Raw genomic sequence first — 24,756 nt, 5'->3', positions numbered from 1 at the left:
AAACTAAACTATTAAAGAAAGATAATTCTATTAACTCAATAAAATTAAAATTGAAAGAAAATTTAAATATTAAATATACTCTTTTAAAGAAAGATAATTTGATCAATTTAATTAATTCAAAATTAAAAATTTAAATTCAAATTACAAATTAAACATTAAAATTTAACTCTAAAAGAAATAAACATAAACCAAGAAATAAAAATTAAAGACCAATAATTCAGGGGAGGCTCCAGAATAGCTGGCACCTCCAAAACTAACGTACCCGACAGGGTAACCCAAACAAACAAACTCGATAGGGTAATTAGGACTAGTTAAAAAGGGTTCAAGTTTAACTTGAAAAATGGTACTGGTGAAATTTTGGATAATAGTAAGTTAGGGAAGCTTAGTCTATGCATGTCTAGGAAGATATGACTTCGACCTGATACATTTGGCTAAGTGGAATTGACCGAAGCTACCCTTTATGGATCCTAACCAGTTAGACCAAGGTTTTGTACTAAGTCTAGTGGATAGGACTATTTGGAAAACCTCGAAGGCATGGTTACTTTAATGATGTCCAAGTGACTCACCATAGCCCAGAAGTTTATCCAAAGAACGCCTATTTGTTGAACCCAAAGCTAAACCTGAATCTAACACAAGTTAAAAACATACCCTAAAATTGAACCTAATTCATCTCACAAAATTATAGGATTCCCTGATTGAAAACACAGATCGGGTGAGATGAATAAGGACCTAAATGAAATTAATTAAATTGACTAAATTAAAGTAAATTTAATTAAATCAATTAAATTAAATTAACATTTTAAAATTAAAATTAAAATTCTTTTTAACTTAAAAATTTTACATTAAAATTAATTTAACTTAAAAATAAATTTTAACTTAAAAATTTATTTTAACTTAAAAACACTTTTAAAAACTCTTTTAAATTTTTTTTAAAAAAACTATTTTGAAAATTCTTTAAAAATTATTTTAAAAATTCTTTAAAAACACGATTTTAAAAATTCTTTAAAACTTTATCTTAAAAATTACATTAAAAATTCCTTAATAAATTATTTTAAGAATTCATTAAAAAAACTATTTTAAAAATTATTTTAGAAATACTATAAAAACTTTTAAAAATTCTTTTAATTTTTTTTTTTAAAAAAAAATATTTTACAAACCTTTTAAAAATCCTTTTAAAAACTATTTTAAAAATTATTTTAAAAATCTTTTTAAAAAACTATTTTAAAAATCCTTTTAAAAACTATTTTAAAAATCCTTTAAAAACTTTGAAAATTATTTTAAAAATTATTTATAAAAATCATTTTAAAAACTCTTAAAAATCATTTTAATTTTTTTTAAAAAAAATTATTTTAAAACTCTTTTAAAAATTATTATTTTAAAAATTATTTAAAAACTCTTTTAAAAAACCTTTGAAAAAATATTTTAAAAATTGTTTCTAAAAATTATTTAAAAACTCTTTTAAAAATTATTTTATTTTTTTAAAAAAAAATTTTAGAACTCTTTTAAAAATTCTTTTAAAAATTATTTAAAAACTCTTTTAAAAATCATTTTAAAAATTATTTTGAAACTTATTTTAGAAATTATTTAAAAAACTCTTTGAAAAATCATTTTAAAAATTATTTTAAATTTTTTTTCATTTAAAAAATATTTTAGAAATTATTTTTAAAAAATATATTTAAAAATTCTTTTAAAAAACCATTTTAAAAATTATTTAAAAATTACTTTTAAACTCTTTCAAAAATCAGTTTAAAAAAAAAAGTCTTTTAAAAATTAAATCTTTTATAAATCATTTTGAAAAATTCTTCTTAATATTATTTTTCACTTTAATAAAATTTTGTTAACTTAAAAAAAATATTCTTATTGATTATTTAAACTTTAAAAAGTATTATTTAGATTTTAAATTTTTTTTTAAACATTATTTTAATCTTAAAATTATTTTTAATTTAACCTAACTGAAAATTAAAACTTAAATTAAAACTTAATATTGAAATTACAATTAAAATTTTAAAAAAAATTAACTTAAAACTTAAAACTTAAACCTAAATTAATCACTGATATTAATTTAAATCTAAAATCAAAACTGAATTGAACGTATTTTAATTGCCATTAAATAATTATAAAAATCATTTTAAAATCCTTTTAAACACTATTTTAGAAATCCTGTTAGAAATCCCTTAAAAATAATAATAATTCTTTTAAATTCATTTAAAACTTAGACATCTAACTTAAAAACTTAAATTTCGTTAACTTTAACTTTAAACTTAATTATGTAATTAATAAGAAGAACTTAATTGTTTAAGTTGAACTTCATTTGAGAACTAAAATTGATTTGAATTAAACCTTACTTAACTGTGTCTAATAATTTTAACTTCATGCTAACTTCAAACTAAATTAATCCCACTTAAAAGGAAGTAAATAAAAATAATAATAATTATAACTAACACTTTCATTGACCAACTCAATCAATTAATATGAAATTTAAATTATTTTATTAAGTATTAAATTATTAAATCAATCAATAAATTATTGATAATGGCCAACTGTTTTTTAATAAAGTTTATCTTATTAAACCTTAAACTGAAGCTTAAGTGCCTGAATCTAATATTAATTATTGATTAATCAAACTCAAATAAATAATTATATCAAGGATACAGAGATAAATTTGTAAATAATATTTTAATTAATGTCAGGCTCAGGGGGAGGAATTAATTAAAATTTTCTCTTTATTTAAAATATTTTAAAATTTGTGTTTGAAAAATGTGTTCTTAAAAATTTCTTAAACCTATTTTTGAAAACTAACTCTTATACAACTAAGTAAACAAAGTTGTCTTTAAGAATTGGGTTTTATTTTTTATTGAAAATTGATTTTGAAAATTAGATTTAACTTAGTTTTGAAAATTGAATTTAAAAATCTAGCTCTTAAAATTTGATTTTACTTGAAAGTGTTGTTTGCAAACTTAAATTTTTTTTTCAAAGTTACTAAGTTATAAATCAGCTATTCTTTAAAACTATCTTTTAATTTTAAAACTCCCCTAGGTTAACTTGACATTATTTTTACTTGACGTTAGTTCTTTTGATGAATGACAAAGGGGGCTAGGTTAGGTGGCTAAGTTAGCTAAACCAATTTGAAAACACAAAACTTAACTTAAAAACCATTTACTCATTTTTTTTACTTGCTTTTTCTTGCATCTGTTTCACTAACTTATCCAGGTTGTCATTCCATCAAAAAGGGGGAGATTGTTGGTGCGGGTAGAACTGACGGTCTAACTCAGGTTTTGATAAATGATAAATCATGTTAAGTTAACTTGTTATTGTCTAACACTTTGATCGAGTGTGCAGGAGAAGTCCAGACAGGTCGACGGGCTGACCAGATGTCTGGCACAAAGCCCAGCTAGGTCGACGGACTGACCGGATAGCTGGCACGAAGTCCAAGCAGGTCGACGGGCTGACTGGACTCTTAGGCACGAAGTCCAGCTAGGTCGACGGGCTGACCGGATAGCTGGCACGAACTCCAGACGGGTCGACGGGTTGACCGGACGTCTGGCAGGTAAGTGAGGTAAGTCACTGGAGGGGAGTGACTGCGAGGACGCATTCCCGGGAAGGGAACATTAGGCGTCGATCCGGCTTAGATCCATTTTGGATATCTAAGTCAAGATCGTGACTAGATTCCGGTCTCGGAAAGACGGAATCTAAGTCATACTCTTTTTGCTAATTCATACTCACTTTGCTTATCTATAAGACTGTGCTAACAATCTGTGTTGCAGGGTATATTTGCCTTGAACTAACCTTTTCTTGCAGGAGAAGGAGTTTCTGGAGAAGAGGGGTCCGGGCGCCCGGAAGGGATCTAGGCGCTCGGAGGCAAGTTTTATCCAAGCCGAGTCGTTGCCACGTGGAGTTCGTTGATTAGACTTGCCACGTCGCACCAGGGCGCCCGAAAGGGATCCAAACGCCCGGAGCAGCATATAAAAGAATCCCCAGGGGTGGAGCTTCATATATCAATTCAGAACTGAGAATATACTGCTTGCTCTGCTACTCTACGCTTCTGCGATGCCAAGAGGCTATTCCGACAAAGCGCTTTCTTAAGTCTAATTCTTCTTCTCTTGTCGGTATTTTATTTCTGTCAATTCTTGTACTTAATTATTTTGTAATCATCATTCGAATTGATAGTGATTGCCCAACGAAAGTACTCACGGAGTACGGGCCTTCGAGTAGGAGTCGTCACAAGCTCCGAACGAAGTAAAATTACTGTGTCTGTTCTCTTAAAAATTTCGCTGCACTTAACTCTTTTCAACGCTATTTTTCGAATCGATATTCACCCCCCCTCTATCAAACTCTCACGATCCAACACAATGTGTATAGTATGGGTGGGTACCTCCAACGAAGCCACCGGAGTCTGAAAGCCCGACGCACCGGTAGTATCTTGAGTCTGTCCCTGACCGACAGGCTCAACCCTAGTAGGCATCTTTGACAAGTCTAGAGATTCCAAAGTCCTCTTACGTGGTTGTCCAGCACCACGTCTCGACGCAGTTGCACGTGTAGATCTCCTCATATCTGTTAAGTTATAACTTAGATATTACTACAAGTATAAAAATTATAAAATTACCTTTATACCTATTTGTCGTCTGGAGATGTTCCGTCGCTGTCGAGTCCCCATATATAACCTCACAATCCCGTATGAGAAAATTGATGGAAATCCGTACAAATCCAAAACGAAATTCCGAAACATGATCATAACGAAAATCCGTACAAATCCGAAAGTACCCAGTTTGAATTGCAAACCTGGCTCTGATAAATAAATTGGTATCAGATTAACACGCAAAACCAAAATACGAAAACCAAGCATCCGAAACTTGGCTCTGATACCAAATAAATTGTCACACCCCTGGGATAGTCCCTGCCAGAAGAAATTTTGGCAACATCTCCCTTGTACGGGTGACAATCTGAAACTTCCTACAATAATTCAGATATCTCGGCCAACACGGCCGGAAACATATATATATATATATATATATATATATATATATATATATATATATAAAATAATAAGAAAACACCCACACAGTTTAATAGAAAAAAAAACTACCTCCTAAGTGGAAACAACGATAAGGAAAAACAATCTCAAAAATCCTACTCAACTACACCCATAAAGCTCAAAACTTATATCCTACTCAACTACACCCATAAAGCTCAAAACACAACGACGTAAATAAAATCAACTCACCTCTTCTACCTTCCAGGCAGACATGTAGTAGAACATATCCAAATAAATATAAAAAAGAAATCCATCGACAAATAAAAGACCATACAGTAATCCATAGAACAAAACTAGTACAAGTCTAAAACGTAGTCTATATAACATCATAAGAAAACCAAATGACCAAATAAATATCCTCGCGATCTGCAGGGGGACTAGCGATTGGAACTCTCCGGACAGCCTCAACCTGAAAATAGCAATAACAACGGGGTAAGTCAACTCCTCAGCGGGTAACTACTGACATGCATAGTAAAAATAACTAATAGCAATAATTATGCATACAGTCTCCTGATATAGGAATGATAAATGTAAACTGAAATAAATAGGAGAAAAACTGTACTAACTAGGACCTGGTGTAAGGATAATAGACCGAGAGGTATAGAAATCCTGTATGCATGTCAAACATATGCATCCACCAAATATGCAACATATAAGTGCAGCAAACACAAGCAATAAATGCATCAATGCTTATGATGCCAATGACATTTCCTGGTCACCCCTACTGTCAGTCAGCTGTCTCACATACGATGGTGAGACCAAGTGGGTAGGGCTGTAACAACCGTGCACTCTGTCATCACTGCTCCTAAGTGACCGAGTGGACGGGATGCTGTTGGAGTACACCTATCCTCCTTACCCCAAATCATAAGTGGGGGAGCTCAATGCTCTCATCTCCCTGAGCAAGTCCAGAGAGGGATCCCTGCCGGCTACCACGCTGCGTCACACTACCCATGAGCGGACCAACGGAGCCAAACAGAGTAAAATTGTCCGTCGGCTACCACGCTGCGTCACCAGGCCAGCGGAGCCTAACAGAGCAGAACTGTCTGCCGGCTACCACGCTGAGTCACCGGACCAGCGGAGCCTAACAACAGAACTGCCACACACCCTACCTGACATACTACTAACCCATGAGTGGTGGTATGTGCAGATCTATGTAACTGGTGATGCGCTCAACAATAATGGAGTTGACTATCGCACAACATGCAATCATGCGAGATGGTGCATGACACAAAGCATGGAAATATCCTGATCCTATCCATCTCTACATAAGGTGTATCATAGGGCAAATGGATTAAATCAATGGTCTACGTACACAGGTCAAATAAGGTATAAAAACCTAGGTCCTAAACATAATAAGACATGGTTATGTTACTACCTCTATAAGCATATAAAATCATGTGGGTACTAACATGGAATGCATAACAAGTAAGCAAAATAAGCATGTAATATGTATCCAGTAGTGACAAACCAATGCAGATAAGAAACATAATTATTACTACTTGTTAAAAACTACTAAGCATATCAAATGACATATCAAAATAGATAAGTCAAGGTACCCGCCTCCAATAAGAGGATCCAATCCGGTCCAAATCCAACGTCAAGATACTCATCTCGTGTCAAAGTCCTGTGTCACCAATATATATACATTTTTATTTAGCTACAATTCAAATGAATAGCTAAATAAAAATCCTCAAGAACAATTTAGGGAAAACCCCTAAACCATAAACCTCAACCTACCTAAATTAAATTTAACGGTTAATTAGGGTTAGTTACCTAATCCCCAATCAACTCGTTAGATTAATAATCCAAACCTAAATCAATTATACTAATCATGAAGTCTACCTCATACCTAATTCAACACATAAACCTAATTCATCAACATCATGTATCAAAATTACTACACCATACCTCAAGCTCAGCCAATAAGATTGCTACCGAAAGGAGGTCCTGCCGAAACCAAGGTGAGCTGTTGGATCAAAGAGCAACCCACATCACAATTTCAAATCCACAGAACACTATACCTCACTGGAATCAATCGGATCAAGCAGGAGGTCACTGATCAAGCATCAACCCCTCTAGTCTCTACCCGATAGCCCAAGCACAACTCACTGATCCCCAACGTCTCCAATTCGTGACCTAATTCAGCCACAAATAAATTGAGGATCAAGAACAGAGAAGGATCGGTGAACCGAGAAGAGGATTGAAGAAAAACAGTGAAGACAAGGCTGTTACCTCACCACACAGTCGTCACTAGACAGATCCAACTAGGGCACAACGCCGCCAGAGGAAGAGGAGAAGGATCAGGAGAAAGGTTTGGCGCTGAGGCTTACGGGAACACCACCGACTGAGGAGGACAACCCGACAACCGTACCCCTGGTCGGCGGTGAAGACGCAACGGTGTGGATTGGCGTCGACGACGAACGGAAAAGAAGTTTCGTCGAGTCGTCCGTGAGAACAAAGAGAAGAAGAAGGGAAGGAAGTTCTCATCGGGGCAGAGAGGAGAAAGAGGAAGGAGTGATCGGGCACGGGTTTTGTACGCTTGGGAAGAAGAAACCGCCGTGTGTGGTTAGGGTAGAGATCGACGTGAGAGGAGGCTTGGTGCGAGGGAGGAGGGGGGCGACGTCAAGGTCTAGGGCATGGGTTCGGGGAAGGAAAAATAAGAAAAAGAAAAGGAAAATAAAAAAGAAATAATCCAACATTTCCTCGCTTAAATGGGGTATAGCCTAAACAGATTTTCCCGAAGCTCAATTTTTATCCCTGTAACCGAAGTCATACGGTCTCCGAAAATTTTCAAAAAAATTTCTAAAAATTTTGAAAAATTCCCTTATGGTGATTCGCTCTTTTACGATATTTTACATTAAGGATAACTGTCCAAAACTCAAAAGCAAGAAATAAGATAAATGACCAAGATGATTGAAGCACAAGAACCTTAAAGCTACGTGGGATAAAATGTCATCAGAATCTAAAGTTGAAGCATACGCCGGACTTACACTAATGGCAAGTCACCAAAAAGAAGAAGAAGATGAAACCTTATCCGAGATGAGCATCAAGAGCATGGATGAAAGGAAAGCTTCAAATTACGAGTCTGACACAGTAAGTGAGATACGACTCTTACCTCCTGATCAATTTTATGAAGCAATACCGATGTTATCTAAATCTCTATGTAAGTTACGAACTAAATGTATGAATTTTTAAAATGACAATAATGAATTAAAAATAAACTTAGCTAAAACATGTCCATTAGAACATTTTGATAAAATTCAAATGAAAAATTCAAATTTGAAAGAACAAATAAAATTATTGAAAATGAATGATGCATGCACAAATTCTTTATCAATTCCAAATTTTAGAAATAATATAGGGCTTATTAATATTTAAAAAATCATCGGGGTTAAATTATAATTTTTTTTAGAAATTATATTCCAAGAAAATTTCGGATAAATTTAGTAGGTAGAAATTTATTTTGCATTTGTAAATCTATTATAAACTATAGCCTAAAATTTTTTATCCCTGTAATTATTATAATAATTATTATATTCATACTTAAATTTTTTTAATAAATTGCTTCATACACCTATTTTGGTTTTAATTTTTATCTCATGCACAAATGGATTATCTATTTTCATAAATATTTTTAAAATTTTCTGATTGATATAGTATTTGTAAAATTCTTATATTAAAAAATAAATTTTAATGATTAAACGTGTCTTGAAAATTAATTTTTCAAAAACATAATTTTTTATGTGATAATAAATTATGTCTTCATTAGAAAACAAAACTTTTCAAGATTTTTAGACAAATATATATTTTTTGTAAATTTTGATCGAAAAATATAATTTAAAAATTTTTAGAATTTAATTTTGAAAAACTTGATTTTTAAAAAATATATTATCGTATTAGAAATATGTAGAAAAATCAGACAAATTTTTAGAACTCTTAAATATTTTTAAAAATTTAGTTTAAAAAATAACTATAATTTTTTAAAAATATTTATTACAATTAAAATAAAAATATTCTGTACTTGAAATTTTTATAATATTTTCAAATCATTATTATTATAATTGATAAAAAAATTAGAATTTTTTGACACTTTAAAATAATTTTTAAATTTTTTTTTAAAATATTTGAATTAATCAATTAAAAATTATTTCTTTGAAAATTATTTCTTAGAAAATTATTTTTTTAAAAAAAGATATATTACTAAAAAATTATATTTCAAACCCCTAGAAAAATTATCAATATTTTTCTAATTTTTTTATTTTCCTATTGTTTTTGATGTGATAAAGGAGAGAAAAATAGGGATTAAGTTACCAGGAATGTATATAATTTAATATTCTTTAATTGAATTGATTGCAATTTTTTCTTATAATAATTGAATAGTTATTTGATTAAATTGTTTTATTATTTGTTTTAACCTTAACTAAATTTGGGTTGATGTATATCAAAAGGGAGAAATTGTAAGTACCTTGGGTTTGTTTTGATGTGATCAGCCGAGTTAAGTTAGACTATGCAGTTTGATACCTTGTGTCTAAGTATGCAGAGATTTAGAAGCACAAGAAGTTGAGCAGAAGACGTAGCGAGCGAGAAGGATGACACGAGAAGTGAGTTAACGAGCTCAGTGCATTCGAGGGACGATGAGCTGAGAAGAGTACATCGGCATAGTGCTTTTGAGGGACGAGAAGCCAGAAAGAAGATTGCTTGAGGAGAAGGCTAGAGTAAGGTTCGGGTGAGCTCAACTCTGGATGGCTAGAAGATCACCCAAGCAACTAGATAAGTCAACTTGAGTTGACTCTAGTGCCTGGACCAGGTCCAAGCGCGCGGACTCTAAGCGCCCGGACCAGGTCCAAGTACTAGGGATGTCCCAACCATGTCAGTGATCCATTGCGAAGAGGATCAGAGCTAGAGTCCACATTAGCAGACTCCAGGCGCTCAGACCGGGTCCAGACATCCGGAAGCCGATAAGTCATTGACGAAGAGTCATTGCGGAATGGATTGAGATGACCACATCCAGGTACCCGGACCAATTCCAGATGTCTGGGATTTACTACATTAGCAAACTGCTAGTTCAACCAGTGAGATATAAAAAGAGTCCTAGTTCTCATGGAGTTTTTCATCACCTTGGATTAGCAATTTTCTTAGTTGCAAACCAAGTAAATGTTTTCCTCTTCTTTTTAGTTAACATTTTTATTGTCTTTAACTAATGAAATGTGTTCTTGCTAAGATCAACAGTAACAAAAGTTTTAATTCTAGCTTGCAAGCTATTCACTCTTCTCTTGTCGGTTAACCGAGACCAACAATTGGTATTACTTTAGAAGGAATAACTACCAACTAAAATAACAAGATGGCCAGAGTGAGCATTCATCCATTGAAGTTCGAGGGGGATTTCGTGATATGAAAAAAAGATAATGGAGCTATTCTTTAAAACATATATCGATATATTGCTTACTATTAAATATAGTTTTGTAACACCCATAGATTAACACAGAGCTGAAAAAGAAGAACATTTATGGAGTAAGAAGAAATAAGTCGACTTCGTGACAAATAACAAAATAGAATTTCATCTACTTTGTATTCTTTCATCCCAAAAAATCAATTGGATCGACAACTATAACTATCTTTGTAGTAACTTGAGCTTCCAAATTATGTTTTAAGTAAAAGCATAGCATGCCCCCGCGCCATGGTGAGATAGTAAAAGGTGAGATGAATTTTTTAGGTAACAAGAATTTAAATCACATCCAGAGCATATTACACCCTAGGCCGTCAATTAGAATCTATCTATACTTCACGATTTCCTAATCTCTAGAATTAATCCGATCATAAAAGCTAAAGCATAGCAGTGTTTCATGGAGCAGGCGAGTTGACTGGCCAGTGGGCGACATGGAGCAGTGCTCAAACTAAAAGCATTTGACCTCTTTGCCTAACTCCCGGCCTTTAGAAAGCTCCCTTGTGATTCACGAGATTTTAATTGGTGGCTTTGCCTTTGCCTTTTTATGAATAAAAAAAACTTGTGTTTTTGTTGGAAAGGTGGTGAAAACAGGGCTTTTGCTGGACGTGTTTTGCTGCGAATGCTAAACGCTTTCACTTTTTATTTTCTTCATAATTTTCCTCCTCTTTCTTTGCTCTCCTTTCTCCTGTTGTCTATTATCTTCTTCTTCGTTCATGCCATTCTTCTGCAGTGCTATTATTTGCAAAATATCATTATTTTGCATGAAATATTGGACCATTATTCATTGCCATTATGGTGCCTCATAATGCGTTATCTATCATTCATTGAATCAATAATGGAACAAAAACAGGAATTCCTCTGTTTGATTCCAGAATTCATTGTTCATGCTTGTTGGTTCATGAGCTGTGTATCCAAAATGAACTATAGTACTTGAATATCCTTGTAAAAAAAAATATTCTAACCAGCTTGAATGGCTTAATCATACTAATCCACTTGACCAAGTGAACCTATCTGAACAAGTTGATTAGGCGAACTCTATTCCATAAAGAAAGCTACTAATTTAAGCACTACACAACCTTGCTCCAATGAACTTGCCAATCAATTCGACTAGGCAATTGGCCATATCAAGCTACTTAAAAGGAATCATACATTTAGTTTTCCTTTTGACACCAATTTTCTGGTGGTTCAATCTCACAAAAAAAAACATCATAAAAGTGTTTCTCCTCATCGATTCCATTTGAATGCTGGTTCAAAGGTCCATGATTCTCTTCAGATCTCAAGAACAGTGCAAGAAGAAGTAAACACATTATGCCATTAGAGTGTTGTCAGTTACTGAATGATATGTGGCTTTTCCTATTTGTTCTCTGTCCTACCTTCTCTCATCCTGATCTTCACACTCTCTGGCAATTAAATCCACGGACCAGGTTTCTTAATCCCACAATTTTCACTCCTGCGTCAGATGAGTTTGCTCAGTGGTCCTGTCAGTCTAGTACCATCTTTCCCTTTACATCCAAAGCCAGAAAAGCTTTAGGTGGCAATCGCAGTGTTTGCCTGCAGCATTGCATGGCGATGAAGACTGAGGGAAGGCAAGTCACCCAAGTTCAGATTCTCAAACACTCTCATCGTCTCTCCTTGAGTTAATCCACTGTTCACTGGTACATATTTATCTCCTTGTGTTCCTTTATTACAGTGATTCTGACAAGACAAACATGGAGCTGCAGTTTGGTTCCACAGCCAGATCAGTTAGTTCTTCGCAGGTATTTTACTTAGTTTTTTCTTGGAATTTTGATTTTAATAGTGTTTCTGTTCAGTTCTTCTATAGTTCTTGGTTCATAATCTGTTTGTGATAATTCTGCTTCAAGTAGGAGATGTAACTTTTCCACTTCAGATCTACCTTAACTAGAGTTTTTATTTTAACTAGGACATCATGAGTATAGCAGAACCAGACACTGAGGAATTGGTTAGGGAGATTGCCTTATTGGAATTAGAGGTTATGTATCTGGAGCAGTATCTGTTATCACTTTATCGAAGGGCTTTCGATCACCAAGTGCTCACTTTGTCTAGCTCGAGTGTGCGGAATTATGACTCCAAGGTGATTCAACATGACTCAACACTAAGGGCATCATCAAGGAAAGAAGGAACAAAGCATCTATCGTTTCGTGAAACGATGAATCAGAATTCAACTATAAAACTAGTACCTCAAGATGATGATCAATGCAGCAGCGTGTTGTTCTCACAAAGGGCAACTTGTTCGTCATGGATGTCATCTTCCAATGAAAGTTTGGCAACAGCTGCTTACTCGTGCCATTCGCCACCGCTATCGTTTCACAAGGCAAAAAGATGTCAATCTTTGTTCTTCAGCAGATAACACTATTTTGGGTTTCAAGTTTTTTTACTTCCCTGTTTTGTTTGATCAGGAAGAGAAGAATCATGCTTCAAGGGCGATAAGCTTAGCAGAATATCTTGGTGCCAATATTGATGATCATGTCCCGGAGACACCGAATAGGCTTTCAGAACAAATGGTGAGATGCATGAGTGTCATGCTCTGCAAACTTGCTGATCCTCCTATGGTTTGTCATGGTCCACCATCATCTCCTGTTTCCTTGCCTTCATCGGTCAGTGTTCTTTCTCCGATACAACAGAAAAATAGTCCGATCCATAAGCACCGGGCCTTCGATTCCTGGTTGATCAATGCTTTCCAAGCCAAGGGACTCACAGAACTCAGTGGAGCACAAACTGATTCTTGCATTGTGGAGGTGCCTTCAATTAGTAGGGATCCATGGAGACTGAGGGGTGTTGAAGACATGCTACAGAATTATAAGTTAGTTCACTTGAATTCAGCACCGATACACCACAAACTAGAACACTAGTCTTGAATATTTTAGATTGTCATTGAAATTATTGTCATTTTCAGGTCAGTTCTTGGCCGACTAAAAATGGTAGATCCAATGAAGATGAAGCATGAGGATAAGCTAGCCTTTTGGGTTAATATACACAATGCCTTGGTGATGCATGTAAGCATAAACCTCGGTCCACTTACGAAATAGTTATACGATATACTTTCCTCACATGTTCATGTTCTTTATAAAGGCATATGTAGAATGTGGAATTCCACAAGATAACAGGAGTAAGGCTTCCCTTCTTGTCAAGGTACCATGGTCGTATTAGCTAAGTAATTTCGACTCGTTGATGTTAAGCATTCATCTTGTTCTTGTTTTCTCTAGGCGAGTTGCACAATTGGTAATTGTGTAGTGAATGCAGCCGTCATACGAGGTTCCATTCTTTGTTGCCGCACACATTGTCCTCGACAAGTATGCCACATAGTTTCTTTTTTCCCCCTTACTGTTGTCACTTGGAACAAAACTATGGCATTGCATACTTTTGAATTACAGTACTGAACATCTAATCTTGTTTAAAATATGAAGAGTAACAACTTTCTTGACCACAATTTTGATATGCACTCCAATAATCTCACAAGTTACCCTTCTATGATGTCAGGGGCTTCAATCACTGTTCCACTCAAGATTCAAAAACAAGGTTGGAGATCGTTGGCACGGATATGCCATCGAACAACAAGAGCCTCTTCTTCATTTCGCACTGTGTTCTGGCAGTTACTCCGATCCTCCAGTAAACATTCCACACCCCATCAATATTGGTTTTCATTGTAGTAATTACTGATGGTGAACTTGGACATCCTCTTGCATTTTCCATGTTAATTTTTGACTAATTGCTGATATTAAGTAGTAGCAAGAGTTCACTGAGACTTTGCAAATTAGCTCTGTCATTCTGCGATTTGAATTCAAAACCCTCTTGATACGTGATCCTTCTCTTTAGGTCCGAGTATATAGCCCCAAGAGAGTGTTTCAACAATTGGAAGCTGCAAAAGAAGAGTATATTCAAGCAACCGCCAGGATTTGCAAGGAAGAGAAGATCATTGTTCCAAAGATTGTGGATTTGTATGCCAAGGAGATGGCACTAAGCACACAAGCTTTGGTCGACATGGTTCATCATCATCTCTCCGGGAATTTTCCGAAATCCAGATCATCCAGCAAAGTTTTTGAATGGCAGCCATATAACTCCAACTTCAGATACCTTCTGTCAAGAGAAGTTGCATGGTAGGAATTGCTGGTGAATTGGTTTGAAGAGTTTGATTTGTTCTTTCTTCTTTATTTTGCTCTTTAATTCTTGACATTTTTTATTAATTGTAAGAAGGTAAGAGCTGGAGTTGTCCATCTTTGAGAACATTCAATTGAGCTTGTAGAAATTTGGTATATAAATCTCTTGCCCCTAGCTAGAAGTAAAGGGTTTACCTAATTGTGGATTTGTCGACCTAATTAACCTTGATATAAGCATTAGAATGGCCTAATATGGTTTAGTTGGGGTTTAACTTAATCTTTTGTTTGGGACTGAACTAGCTCAATTTTTGCAAATTAATGAATCAATGTTCGTTGGTTATATGGTATCACTTTAATTTAATTTCATACAATAAATTATGAATCGATAGAGGAGTTTTATGCTTTAGGTTAGTTGATTATTATAGACTTGAGGTTAAGTATTTTAATCTCTCTTAAGTGTAATGCTATCTTTTTAAGTTTAAGTTTTAGATTATTTGACTTTGAGTTTAAGAGGGTATTTGCCTGAGCTTATAAGCTCTCCAAAATAGCTTTGGAACTTATAAGTTCTTTAAATTTATTTGGTAAAATTTTTTTTTCAAGTAGCTTATAAATGGTCAAAATAAGCTGTTTTAGAATTTATAAGTTGCTTTCTATCCCCCACCGACTTCTTTTCTAGTGCTGTGTCATCTTCTCCGTTGGCACCCCTTTCCAATTTTTCTCTCTACGGTGCAGAAATTCTCCGACGCATAGTTACAATTTGATTTTTCTATCAAATTTCTTTCTATATCCTTATTTTCTCGTAGTAGTTGCAAAAATAGTAATCCCTGATTGAATATGCTTTGGTTCAATTTTTTCTCGGATTTCAATATTATTTTTGTCTTCAAATCGGTTTGGTAAATTGTGAAAGTACCAGTTTTCGATCTTATGATTCATGCCTTGAAGGTCTATTATAGTTTATGGTTAAGTGCCTTTATGTATGGATAAAAACCTAAAGTCTCCTGGAACTTGGATAGGTGAGTGCATAGGGAAGACTTACCTCTTCGAGAGGAGTAGTATATATCATTGATAAATAGGAACAACGAAGCTAGAAATACGATGAAATCTATAAGGTGAAATTCTTGTTGGATTTTTGCAAAGCCTACTTTCATGGTACATCACCAAATTAGAAAAGTATCCATGGTTCAATCAATTTGAAAATTTTCAATTAGATGACTTTGAATTCTTCACTAAGCAAGAAGGGTGGCTCCTAAGAGATAATTGAGTCTATCTAAATTATTTTTCCATGGTCTTTAGTTTCCAAAACATACTAGTGTGTTGAGAGGATTCTCGTTGGGATGAGGAAAGTTGTGTGATCACCAATTGTAGCTTTATCTTAGTTTCAAGAAGACTCTTGGCTTGCCCCGACCTTCTTGCTTCTGTAAGTTATAAATTTCTTGGCTTCAAAAACATTTTGACTACTATGAGAAGATAATTTTCATTGTAAAATATTTTAGAATTTTGATTGAGTATGCTTTAGCATCCTTAAATGAGAAGATATCATGTAAGAAATGATAATTTCCTATAAACATTTTTGATACTATGCTGCCAAGGGAAATGCTGCAAATTCTCATCAACAATAAAATTTTGATTAAATATGCTTAATTTGGACCAACACATAGAAACAACTCATACACTATATTGTGGCATAGAAACATGAATTGTAAATCAGCAAAAATTAGCAATATCATCTTGTTAGTTTTATCATTCCCCTATCCAAGCTCTTGATTTTAATACTATTCCTCATTTATTTTTTTGGTTTTTGGTATATTTTTTTAATTTGGAAATGGAAAATCAAGATAATAGAAACAAAGGAGCCACGTCAAATCCAACTTTGAGTAAGAATACAAGTAAAAATTCAACTAAAACAAATCAACAAAGTGAAGGACGTTCAAATGTAAAGTGGACTATATTTCTATCCCTGAAATTTGTTGATTTGTGTGAAGAAGAAATTTTACTAGGCAATCGATCAAATAATCAGTTTAATATGAATGGATGGAAAAACTAAGTGAGAAAGTTTAATGATGCAATTGGAAAAACATTATGTGTACAAGCAGCTTCGAAACCATTGGAATTCCATGAAAAATGATTGATTATTATTCAAGAAGCTGATGCACATGGAAACCATAGTTAGTTGGAATCTTACAAATAATTCACTTGATGCCTCCGATGAATGGTGGGAGAGAAAACTTAGTGTAATTTTTCTAATTTTATTTGCATAAAATTGTTTATTCTTTCATTGATAATAATATACTTTATTATTGCAGGAAAATGGAGAGTATATCAAATTTAGAAATAAAGATTTATCACTTGTGTGGTTTTGATATGATAAATTATTTTTTAGTGTTGCTACCACGGGAAAAGGGCAAGGGCACCAAGCCAATAAACTGTGCATTGCGTTGATGACAATAATGAGGTTATGAAGGAAAATGATGATTTTCTTGATTTTGAAGGGCATGTTGGCTTCGATGATAGTGAATATAATGAGGATAGGGAAATTGAGAATGATGTAAGCTTTGGAATCAAAGGAACAAGTAATATGGGTAATGATATTTGTTTCCATCTTTGTCACCGCTAAAGAGAAAATCTAATGGAGAAGATGGTAAAGAAAAGAAGAAAATTTCTGAAACGGCCTCACTAAGAAGATATTCACTCTCTTTTAGAGTATCTGGAAAATAAGAGCACCACAACTTCCACTCTTTCGATAGAAAAAGACATTGAATTTGCAATGGTGATATTAAAGAATGTTCCTGGAATAGAACATAAAACTAAGCTTTGATGTTACACTTGTAACTTGTTGAGCAAAAAAAAATATGAGTGATTTTTCTCAATCAACTTGATAATGATTGTCGTTTGGAGTGGCTAAAGTATAATCATGACATGAGCAAAAAAAAAAAAATTAATGCCATTGATAGTGGTTTGTATCCGTGATATGAGGAATTCAATAGTTGAAGTTGATGATTTGTTTTCCAATTTTGTGACATTATTAGTAGTTTTGCTACGTTTTTAATCTTTAATCTTATTTGACTGGTAAAGATGATACAATTTTTATCGAAGTTAATCAATATTTTTTTTTTTGGTATCTCATACATGCTTTTTGTTCATGACTTATATAGCTTAATGGAGCCTTGGGATGTTTGGTAGTGTGCTTTAACGGATTCAAATACATTTTGTGAGAAGGAACCAATTGAAGATGAAGATGGATTCCAAGATGATCTAGAATGGTTGATTGTATGCAAAATAATAACACTTAGCATTTTAACATATTTTGAGGCTTATATTCATAAAGTTCCATGTCGTACATTTGAGTGAACGGGTAATAAATTCATAGAAGAAGTATTAAATGACCATAGAATAAGGTGTTATCAAGGTTTTTCGTCTGACAAAACCTATATTCTTGGATTTATGTCATGAGTTAACCTAAAACTGATTTGATCCCTATTAGGGGAATATCTATCTATGAGGAAGTAGGGATTTTTTTTTAATGATTTGTGCTCATGGTACAAATAATATGCTATTGCAAGAGATATTCAATCATGCAGGTGAAATCATTTCAAGACATTTTCATAGAGTTCTAAAAGTTGTTGGGAAGCTAGTTGAAGATATAATTAAACCTCATCCTAAGTATAACGAGGGAAAAGGATACCACATGCCTCAACATCAACAATATAAGCCATTTTTTTTTACGTATGTTATATTATTTTGAAGATAATAAATATCACATGTTCATATATTAAACTTATTTAGTATGTATTCTACTAAATTGTTTGTTTTTAAATGATTAATAGAATTGTGTCAAGGCAATTGATCGCACATATGTTAAAGTGTGTTTACCACAAGGAAAAATAATCCCATATATTGGACACAAAGGTTTTCCCATGCAAAATATTCTAACAGTTGTAGACTTTAATACGTATTTTACATTTGTCTGGGCTAGATGGGAAGGAGCTGCTCATGATAATAGAATATTTGGAGAAGCTATTTGTAGGCCAGAACTTAATTTTCCTCACCCAAAAGGAAAAATGTATTACTTGGTTGATGCTAGATATTCACATAAGTCAGGATATATGGGTCCTTATAAAGGTGAAAATATAAGGTATCATCTTGAAGACTTTTGCCAAGCTAGGACCTTGCAACTACGCGCACCAAGAAATTTGAAAGAAAATTTTAACTTGTACCACTTTTCATGTAGGAATTGTGTTGAACGGACATTTGGAATTTGGAAAGCAAGATGGAATATTTTGGCTGTTATGTCTTATTATCATATTGATTGTAAAATACCGGAAAATAGGCGAATATTAATAAGGGAATTTTCCAGAATTTTTGAAAATTTTTTGAGAATTTTTCGGAGCTCGTACGGACGAGTTAACGGGGATAAAAAAACGGGGTTCCGGGAAAGCCTATTTAGACTACCCATTTAAACAAGGAAAAGTCAAAATTTTCCTTTTATTTTCTTTTTCTATTTCTTCTTTTCCTCTCCCGTGCCCATTTCCTTTCCCCGACGTCGTTCCTCTCCACTCCGACGGTTTCTTCTTCCCCAACGCCTGCGCCGACGCCGGCGCTTCTTCTTCCTCTTCTCTGGCCAACGCGACGCCACTGCCTTCTTCTTCTTTACCTGGCACCGGTCGCGAGTTCCTCTGCCGACGATGACACCCGCGCCCTAGATATTCCTCTCTCGGCGCCGATATTCTGATTCCTCTTCCTCCTCTCTTCTGCCCGACGCCGACGCCGACGCTGGCATTACCAAGAAGCTTATCACGCCGAGCCCTAGTTTCCCGATGCCGGCCTTAGGCCTTACTCCCGATCTTGTGACGCTGTGCTTTAATTCCCGATTCCAGACTTCACTGGTCTCACGCCTCAACGCTGGTTGTTGATCATCGGAGAGGACCAAGTTGTGCCCTAGATTTTCTTGTTCTGCTTGATTCAAACCAGACAGCGGTGAGGTGAGCAGCTTATCTTTGTTGTTTCTATGTATTAGATCACTGGTTGTATTACTCTTTCGAGTTGAGGTTGGGTTACAGATTCAATCAGTAGCACTTGAACCTCTTGGATTACGGCAAGTGCTAATTTTTGGGTATTTTGATTTAGGGATCAGTGATCAGTGGCTGAGGGAAAACGATTGGCACCATTGTAGGTACGGCAGATTTGGGTATGTACGGTTCATATCATATTTCATGCTAGTTTGACCATTTTAGCTTCGGACAGCACTGATTTCGGGTGATCCACAGTTCCGATGATCCAGCTTCGGCGGTGAAGCCCTCGGGCTGTATCCCACCAGCGGTCACTTGGTTGTGAATTGAGGTAAGAAGTTGGTAATTGGTTTTGGATGTAGATCAAAATGAATTTGGATTATTTGATTAGTTGATATATGTGTCGAATTAGGACTAAATCGGGTAAGATGCTATGATTAACCATGTTTATTGCAAGTCCTAATTCGAATGGATTAGAAACGATTGAGGAGTTAAATGATTCAATTAGGGTTTATAATTAGATCTAAATTTATATTAGCTTATTGAGGATTTTATTTAGCTAATTTATTTATATGTAATTAGCTAAATTTGGATATCATGTGTTACAGGACTTTGACGCGAGACGAGTATCTCGACGTCGTATTTGGACCAGATTGAACTTTCCTATTGGAGGCGGGTACTTTGACTTATGTCTTTTGATATGCATAATAATGTGTTTAACATATAGCCTGATTGTGTTTTCCATTTGTTTCGGTTGGTCACTACATGATCTATTACATGTTTGCTTGTTTACTCGTTATGTACTGCATGTTATTATTTACCTGATCATACCTGCTTTATAGGTAGTGACACAATCATATGATACATTATGTTCAGGACCTAGGGTTTATTTGATACCCTATCTGTTTGTGTTCCTTCCATCTAATACATTGACTTGTGGTACACCTTTTATTTATATATGGATCTTGCTATGCTATTCATGATATTGCCATGTTTAGTGTCATGCATCATCTTGCATGATTGCATGCTGTGCGATTGTCTGCTCCATTATTGTTGAGCACATCGCCAGTTACATGTATCTGTACACACCACCACTCATGGGTTAGTGGTATATCAGACAGGTGCGTGGCAGTTCTGCTGTTTGGCTCCGTTGGTCTGGTGACTCAGCGTGGTAGACGGCAGACAGTTCCGCTCTGTTTGACTCCGTTGGTTTAGTGTAGCAGCGTTGTAGCCGGCAGACAGTTGGACTTTGTTTAGCTCTGTTGGTCCGCTCATGGGTAGTGTGACTCAGCGTGGTAGCCGGCAGATATTCCTCCCCGTCATCGTGTACCGGGAGATGAGAGCATTGCGCTCCCCTATTTATGATTTGGGGTAGGAGTATGTGTGTACTCCGACAACATCCCGTCCACTCGGTCACTCATCAGGGGCAGTGATGTCAGAGTGCACGGTTGTCACAGCCCTACCCACTCGGACTCACCATTGTGGGTGAGATGGCTGACTGCGTCAGGGGAGACCATGTCATTGCATCATATGCATGATGCATTTATTGCTTGTGTTTGCTGCATTTATATGGATGCATATGATTGACATGCATACATGATTATGACACCCTCAGTCTGACGACCTTGTTACCCTTATACCTTGGTCCGGGTTAGTACAACTTTTCTCCTGCATTCCACAGTTGCATTTACCTTTCTTGTATCATGAGACTGTACGCATGATTAGTGCTAGTTGTTATATTCTTTATTATGCATATCAGTTGTTACCCGCTGAGAGTTGGACTCACCCCCGCCTCCGTTGTTATTTTCAGGTTGATGCTGTCAGGAGGCAGTTCCAGTCGCTAGTTCCCACTGCACGTAGTGCTAGTCCTCTACAAACCACGAGTTGTTATTTTAGTTTTCTCTATCGGACTATGTCTTAGTCTTGTATTGATTTTACTTATGGATCTTGTATGGATTCTTATCGTTGATGGACTTTTGTATGGTTTGGATATGTTTTACTCCATGCTTGCCTGGACGGCAGAAGAGGTGAGTTTGTCGGATTTAAGCTTTACGAGTGTAGTTGAGTAGGGTTGTTTTCGAGTCATCGTATTATTGTTCTATTTGTTTACTACTTAACTGCATGGTTGTGTCAGCCAGAGGCTGAAATTGATATTAACTGCGTGGTGATTGTTTTATTATTGTTATTATTCCAGTCGCATGTGGCTGAGGTATATAATGCTGTAGAAAAGTTTCATATTGTCCGCCGTACAGGGGAGATGTTGCCGAAATTTCTTCGGACAGAGACTCCTTCGGGGCGTGACATTGATACACAAAGAGAAATTTTGTTGACAACAATGACCATTTACAACTATATAAGAAAGAAGAATGTTTCAGATGAGGCATTTCGAATAGCTGAGTACTAAAGTTATCAACCATCTATGAATACAATATATTTATGACAAACTCTATGGTGGAGAATGAAGATAATCCTGACAATATATATTGGATGATAGTGTGTGGTTCAATTGCTATGGAAATTACAAGAAGTGGACAATAATTTTAGTGTTGGATTTTTTACGTTTTTTTAGTCATGTATTTGATATTCAATTGCTTAAATTTTTCTATCATATTTCACTTTGTTGTTTTCATTAATATCACTTTGCTTTATATTGAAATAAGATTTTGTTCTAACAATGAATATTAAAAATGCCGCTTTTATTTTAGATACAACAAAGGGGAAATGAATAATTAAAATAAGCCAAGCCGTAAAATACACAGTGGCACGAGTAATAAATTAAAGGGAATAGGGAGCTTAGGCATCGTAATCTTCGATTGCATCAACTCAATTTTCAAGTCTTCCAAAATTTATGGTCAACTGGTTATCCTTTATGATCAACTCATATGATTAGCAAGTGTTTGAGCTGATGAGATCGATGAAGTTGACCATGGAGATCGTGAAAGCTAACGATTTGAAGCTCAAAACCCTCTATTAATATTATTATACCCTTTTTTAGTAATTTTATTAATAAAAAAATTTTATAATATCAAACACATCAATATCTTTAAATTGATTATAATAAGTTCACTCAAAAACTTTAACTACTTATCTTTAAAAAAAATCTAATATCTTATAAGCTCCTAAAATAGTTTATAAGCTGCACAAATTTATAAGTTATTTTTAATAAGCTTGTCCCATACCCTCTACGTTGAAGATTAGGAAATTGTACTTCTTATTTAGAACTTAGTCATATACTCCTTTTATTTGAAACATTAAATTAAATTATGATCTTATTTTTGACAATTTGTTGTCAACGTTTTAGTGGATCTATCTTTTTTTAAGATTTTGTTTTAGGGAGAAAAACCCCCAAATTATGTAAATCTTTAAAAAGTGTCTTTTTTGTTTTTTGTTTTTAAAATTAAAGATGCCCCATGATATTGTTTATACTTAAAATACCTTTACTTTCATGTTATTCTAGCCGTTAAAACTTACTACTATAATAATGTGTGCAATACTACTCTGCAGCTACTAAAATGATATAACAGTTAATGGAATACTATTGTATATTTAAAATAATTTTAATAAAATTTTAATAATTTTTAACATTAAAATATTTTAAATATAGTAATATTATACGTATAAAATTTTTGATTAAAATAAAATAGTTAAAATTTCATTTTATAAAAAAAATGATTAAGTAGACTGGATAGCGTCAAGTCTGGGATGATTGTCTCGGTTTCATATAAATTTTCAATTGATCATCAACATAAATAGAAAAGTACTTGTGACGGACGATCCAGAAATCTAGTATTTTTTAATTACAAATTTCATTTAAAAGAAAAATTCTACAAATTACTATTGCAAAATTTCATATTATAACGTGGCAATGTGATAAACAAAGATGATTTACTGTCCCAAATTTTCATATTATAGTAATTACTACTAATTGCTATAATAATACTAAATTAAAAAAAGGTATTTTTGATATCAAATATGGTAGGAAGTCATTTGACTTTTTTTTTTGAAAATAGGAATATTCTTGTTACGGTTTACATGGATTTTAGTGTAACATCTACGTACCAAAAGTATTTAAATGGACATGACATTTTAATTTATTATTATTATTATTATTTCAAGTTGATCTTTTTTTCTTGTAATAAAAGTTAATTTCTCGTTAATCCAAAGTTTAATTTAAAACTGAAATTCGTAACTAATAGTTTGACATCGATTTATTTATTTTAAAAAAACTCAAACATAAATTACTTTTGTTTAACATCAAATTTTTAGAAAAATGTTCTTGATTTCCAATAAAATTAGTTCTTGAGTTTTAGGTGACGTTAAAATTAGAATAATCGATCGAGAGAATATTATGGTCGGTTTTTTAAAATTGTCTTTTTATTTAGCTAATTAGCAAAGATAAACCAAGAGTTTTAATTAACTAATAGCAAAGATGATAAATTTGGTATTATTTTTTCATAATTTTTTAAATTCATCCCTAACATTTTAAATAACATCAAGCTACTCTATTTTTTTTTTAAATTTATAATTTTCTCCCTAGTTTTTTCAATTTAGTCTTTAAATTTAACACATGTTAAAGTTTTCATATTTTCAAAATTTATCAAAAATATTTTAATGTATTATTTCGCCTTAGCATTTTTTAAATCAAATTATAAGCCTTTAACTTTTTTATTTCACCGTATAAATTTCATTTTAACTCCCACAATCTTATAATTTTGCCATTTAATATCATTATTGATATAAATTATAATTTAATCTTTTATATTTATATTATTTTTAAAAAAATCACACTACTCTTATTGTTATAGATTTTTTAATTTTCCCTTATATTTTTATTATGATTTCACCCATAAATATTTTTACATAAAATTGCATTTTATATTTCGTCATAATCTAAATATTAATAATAAATCATTCAATGATGATAATTATTTAGTAAAAAATATAACTATTTTATCTAATTAATATAATTTATTATCTTGATAATTGTTTAATCAATCACTAGTATTATTTTATTGTAACGACCCGCCTTCTACTAACTAGGCTGTAAGACCGATCGCTACAGTTATGTTATGCTAATTATTCCAAGACCATTACTAAAGACATGATGCGAAAGCTGTACTAATTGAAATTTTTGCTAAACTATCATCATTTCTTGGT

The 24,756-nt window shown here is 33.6% G+C and overlaps 1 protein-coding gene across 2 annotated transcripts; it reads left to right on the top strand.

Annotated features, from left to right (window-relative positions):
• The first annotated feature begins 11,771 nt into the window (after positions 1 to 11,771).
• LOC122005608 lies at positions 11,772 to 14,792 on the top strand. Of its 2 annotated transcripts, none has more exons than XM_042560715.1 (9): positions 11,772 to 12,064; positions 12,169 to 12,235; positions 12,400 to 12,810; positions 12,896 to 13,299; positions 13,393 to 13,492; positions 13,569 to 13,628; positions 13,703 to 13,789; positions 13,977 to 14,105; positions 14,313 to 14,792. In XM_042560715.1, exons 1-9 carry the CDS (start codon positions 11,787 to 11,789, stop codon positions 14,595 to 14,597), a joined length of 1,821 nt encoding a protein of 606 aa, XP_042416649.1. In that variant the 5' UTR covers positions 11,772 to 11,786; the 3' UTR covers positions 14,598 to 14,792. The 2 variants fall into 2 exon arrangements, with proteins under 2 accessions (XP_042416649.1, XP_042416650.1); XM_042560716.1 differs by having other exon boundaries at positions 11,938 to 12,077.
• Positions 14,793 to 24,756: the final 9,964 nt, after the last annotated feature.

Source organism: Zingiber officinale, chromosome 7B (assembly GCF_018446385.1).
Source record: "Zingiber officinale cultivar Zhangliang chromosome 7B, Zo_v1.1, whole genome shotgun sequence".
In the NCBI taxonomy this organism is placed as follows: domain Eukaryota; kingdom Viridiplantae; phylum Streptophyta; class Magnoliopsida; order Zingiberales; family Zingiberaceae; genus Zingiber; species Zingiber officinale.
The sequence above is the reverse complement of the archived record's forward strand: the minus strand, read 5'-3'. Positions and strand labels throughout refer to the sequence as shown.

Excerpts from the sequence above, each read along its gene's own strand:
- LOC122005608 (XM_042560715.1), top strand. The coding sequence starts at position 11,787 with ATGCCATTAGAGTGTTGTCAGTTACTGAATGATATGTGGCTTTTCCTA. Across the intron at positions 12,065-12,168 it reads GCGATGAAGACTGAGGGAAG|TGATTCTGACAAGACAAACA; the intron begins GCAAGTCACCCA and ends CCTTTATTACAG. Across the intron at positions 12,811-12,895 it reads CACCGCTATCGTTTCACAAG|GAAGAGAAGAATCATGCTTC; the intron begins GCAAAAAGATGT and ends TTGTTTGATCAG.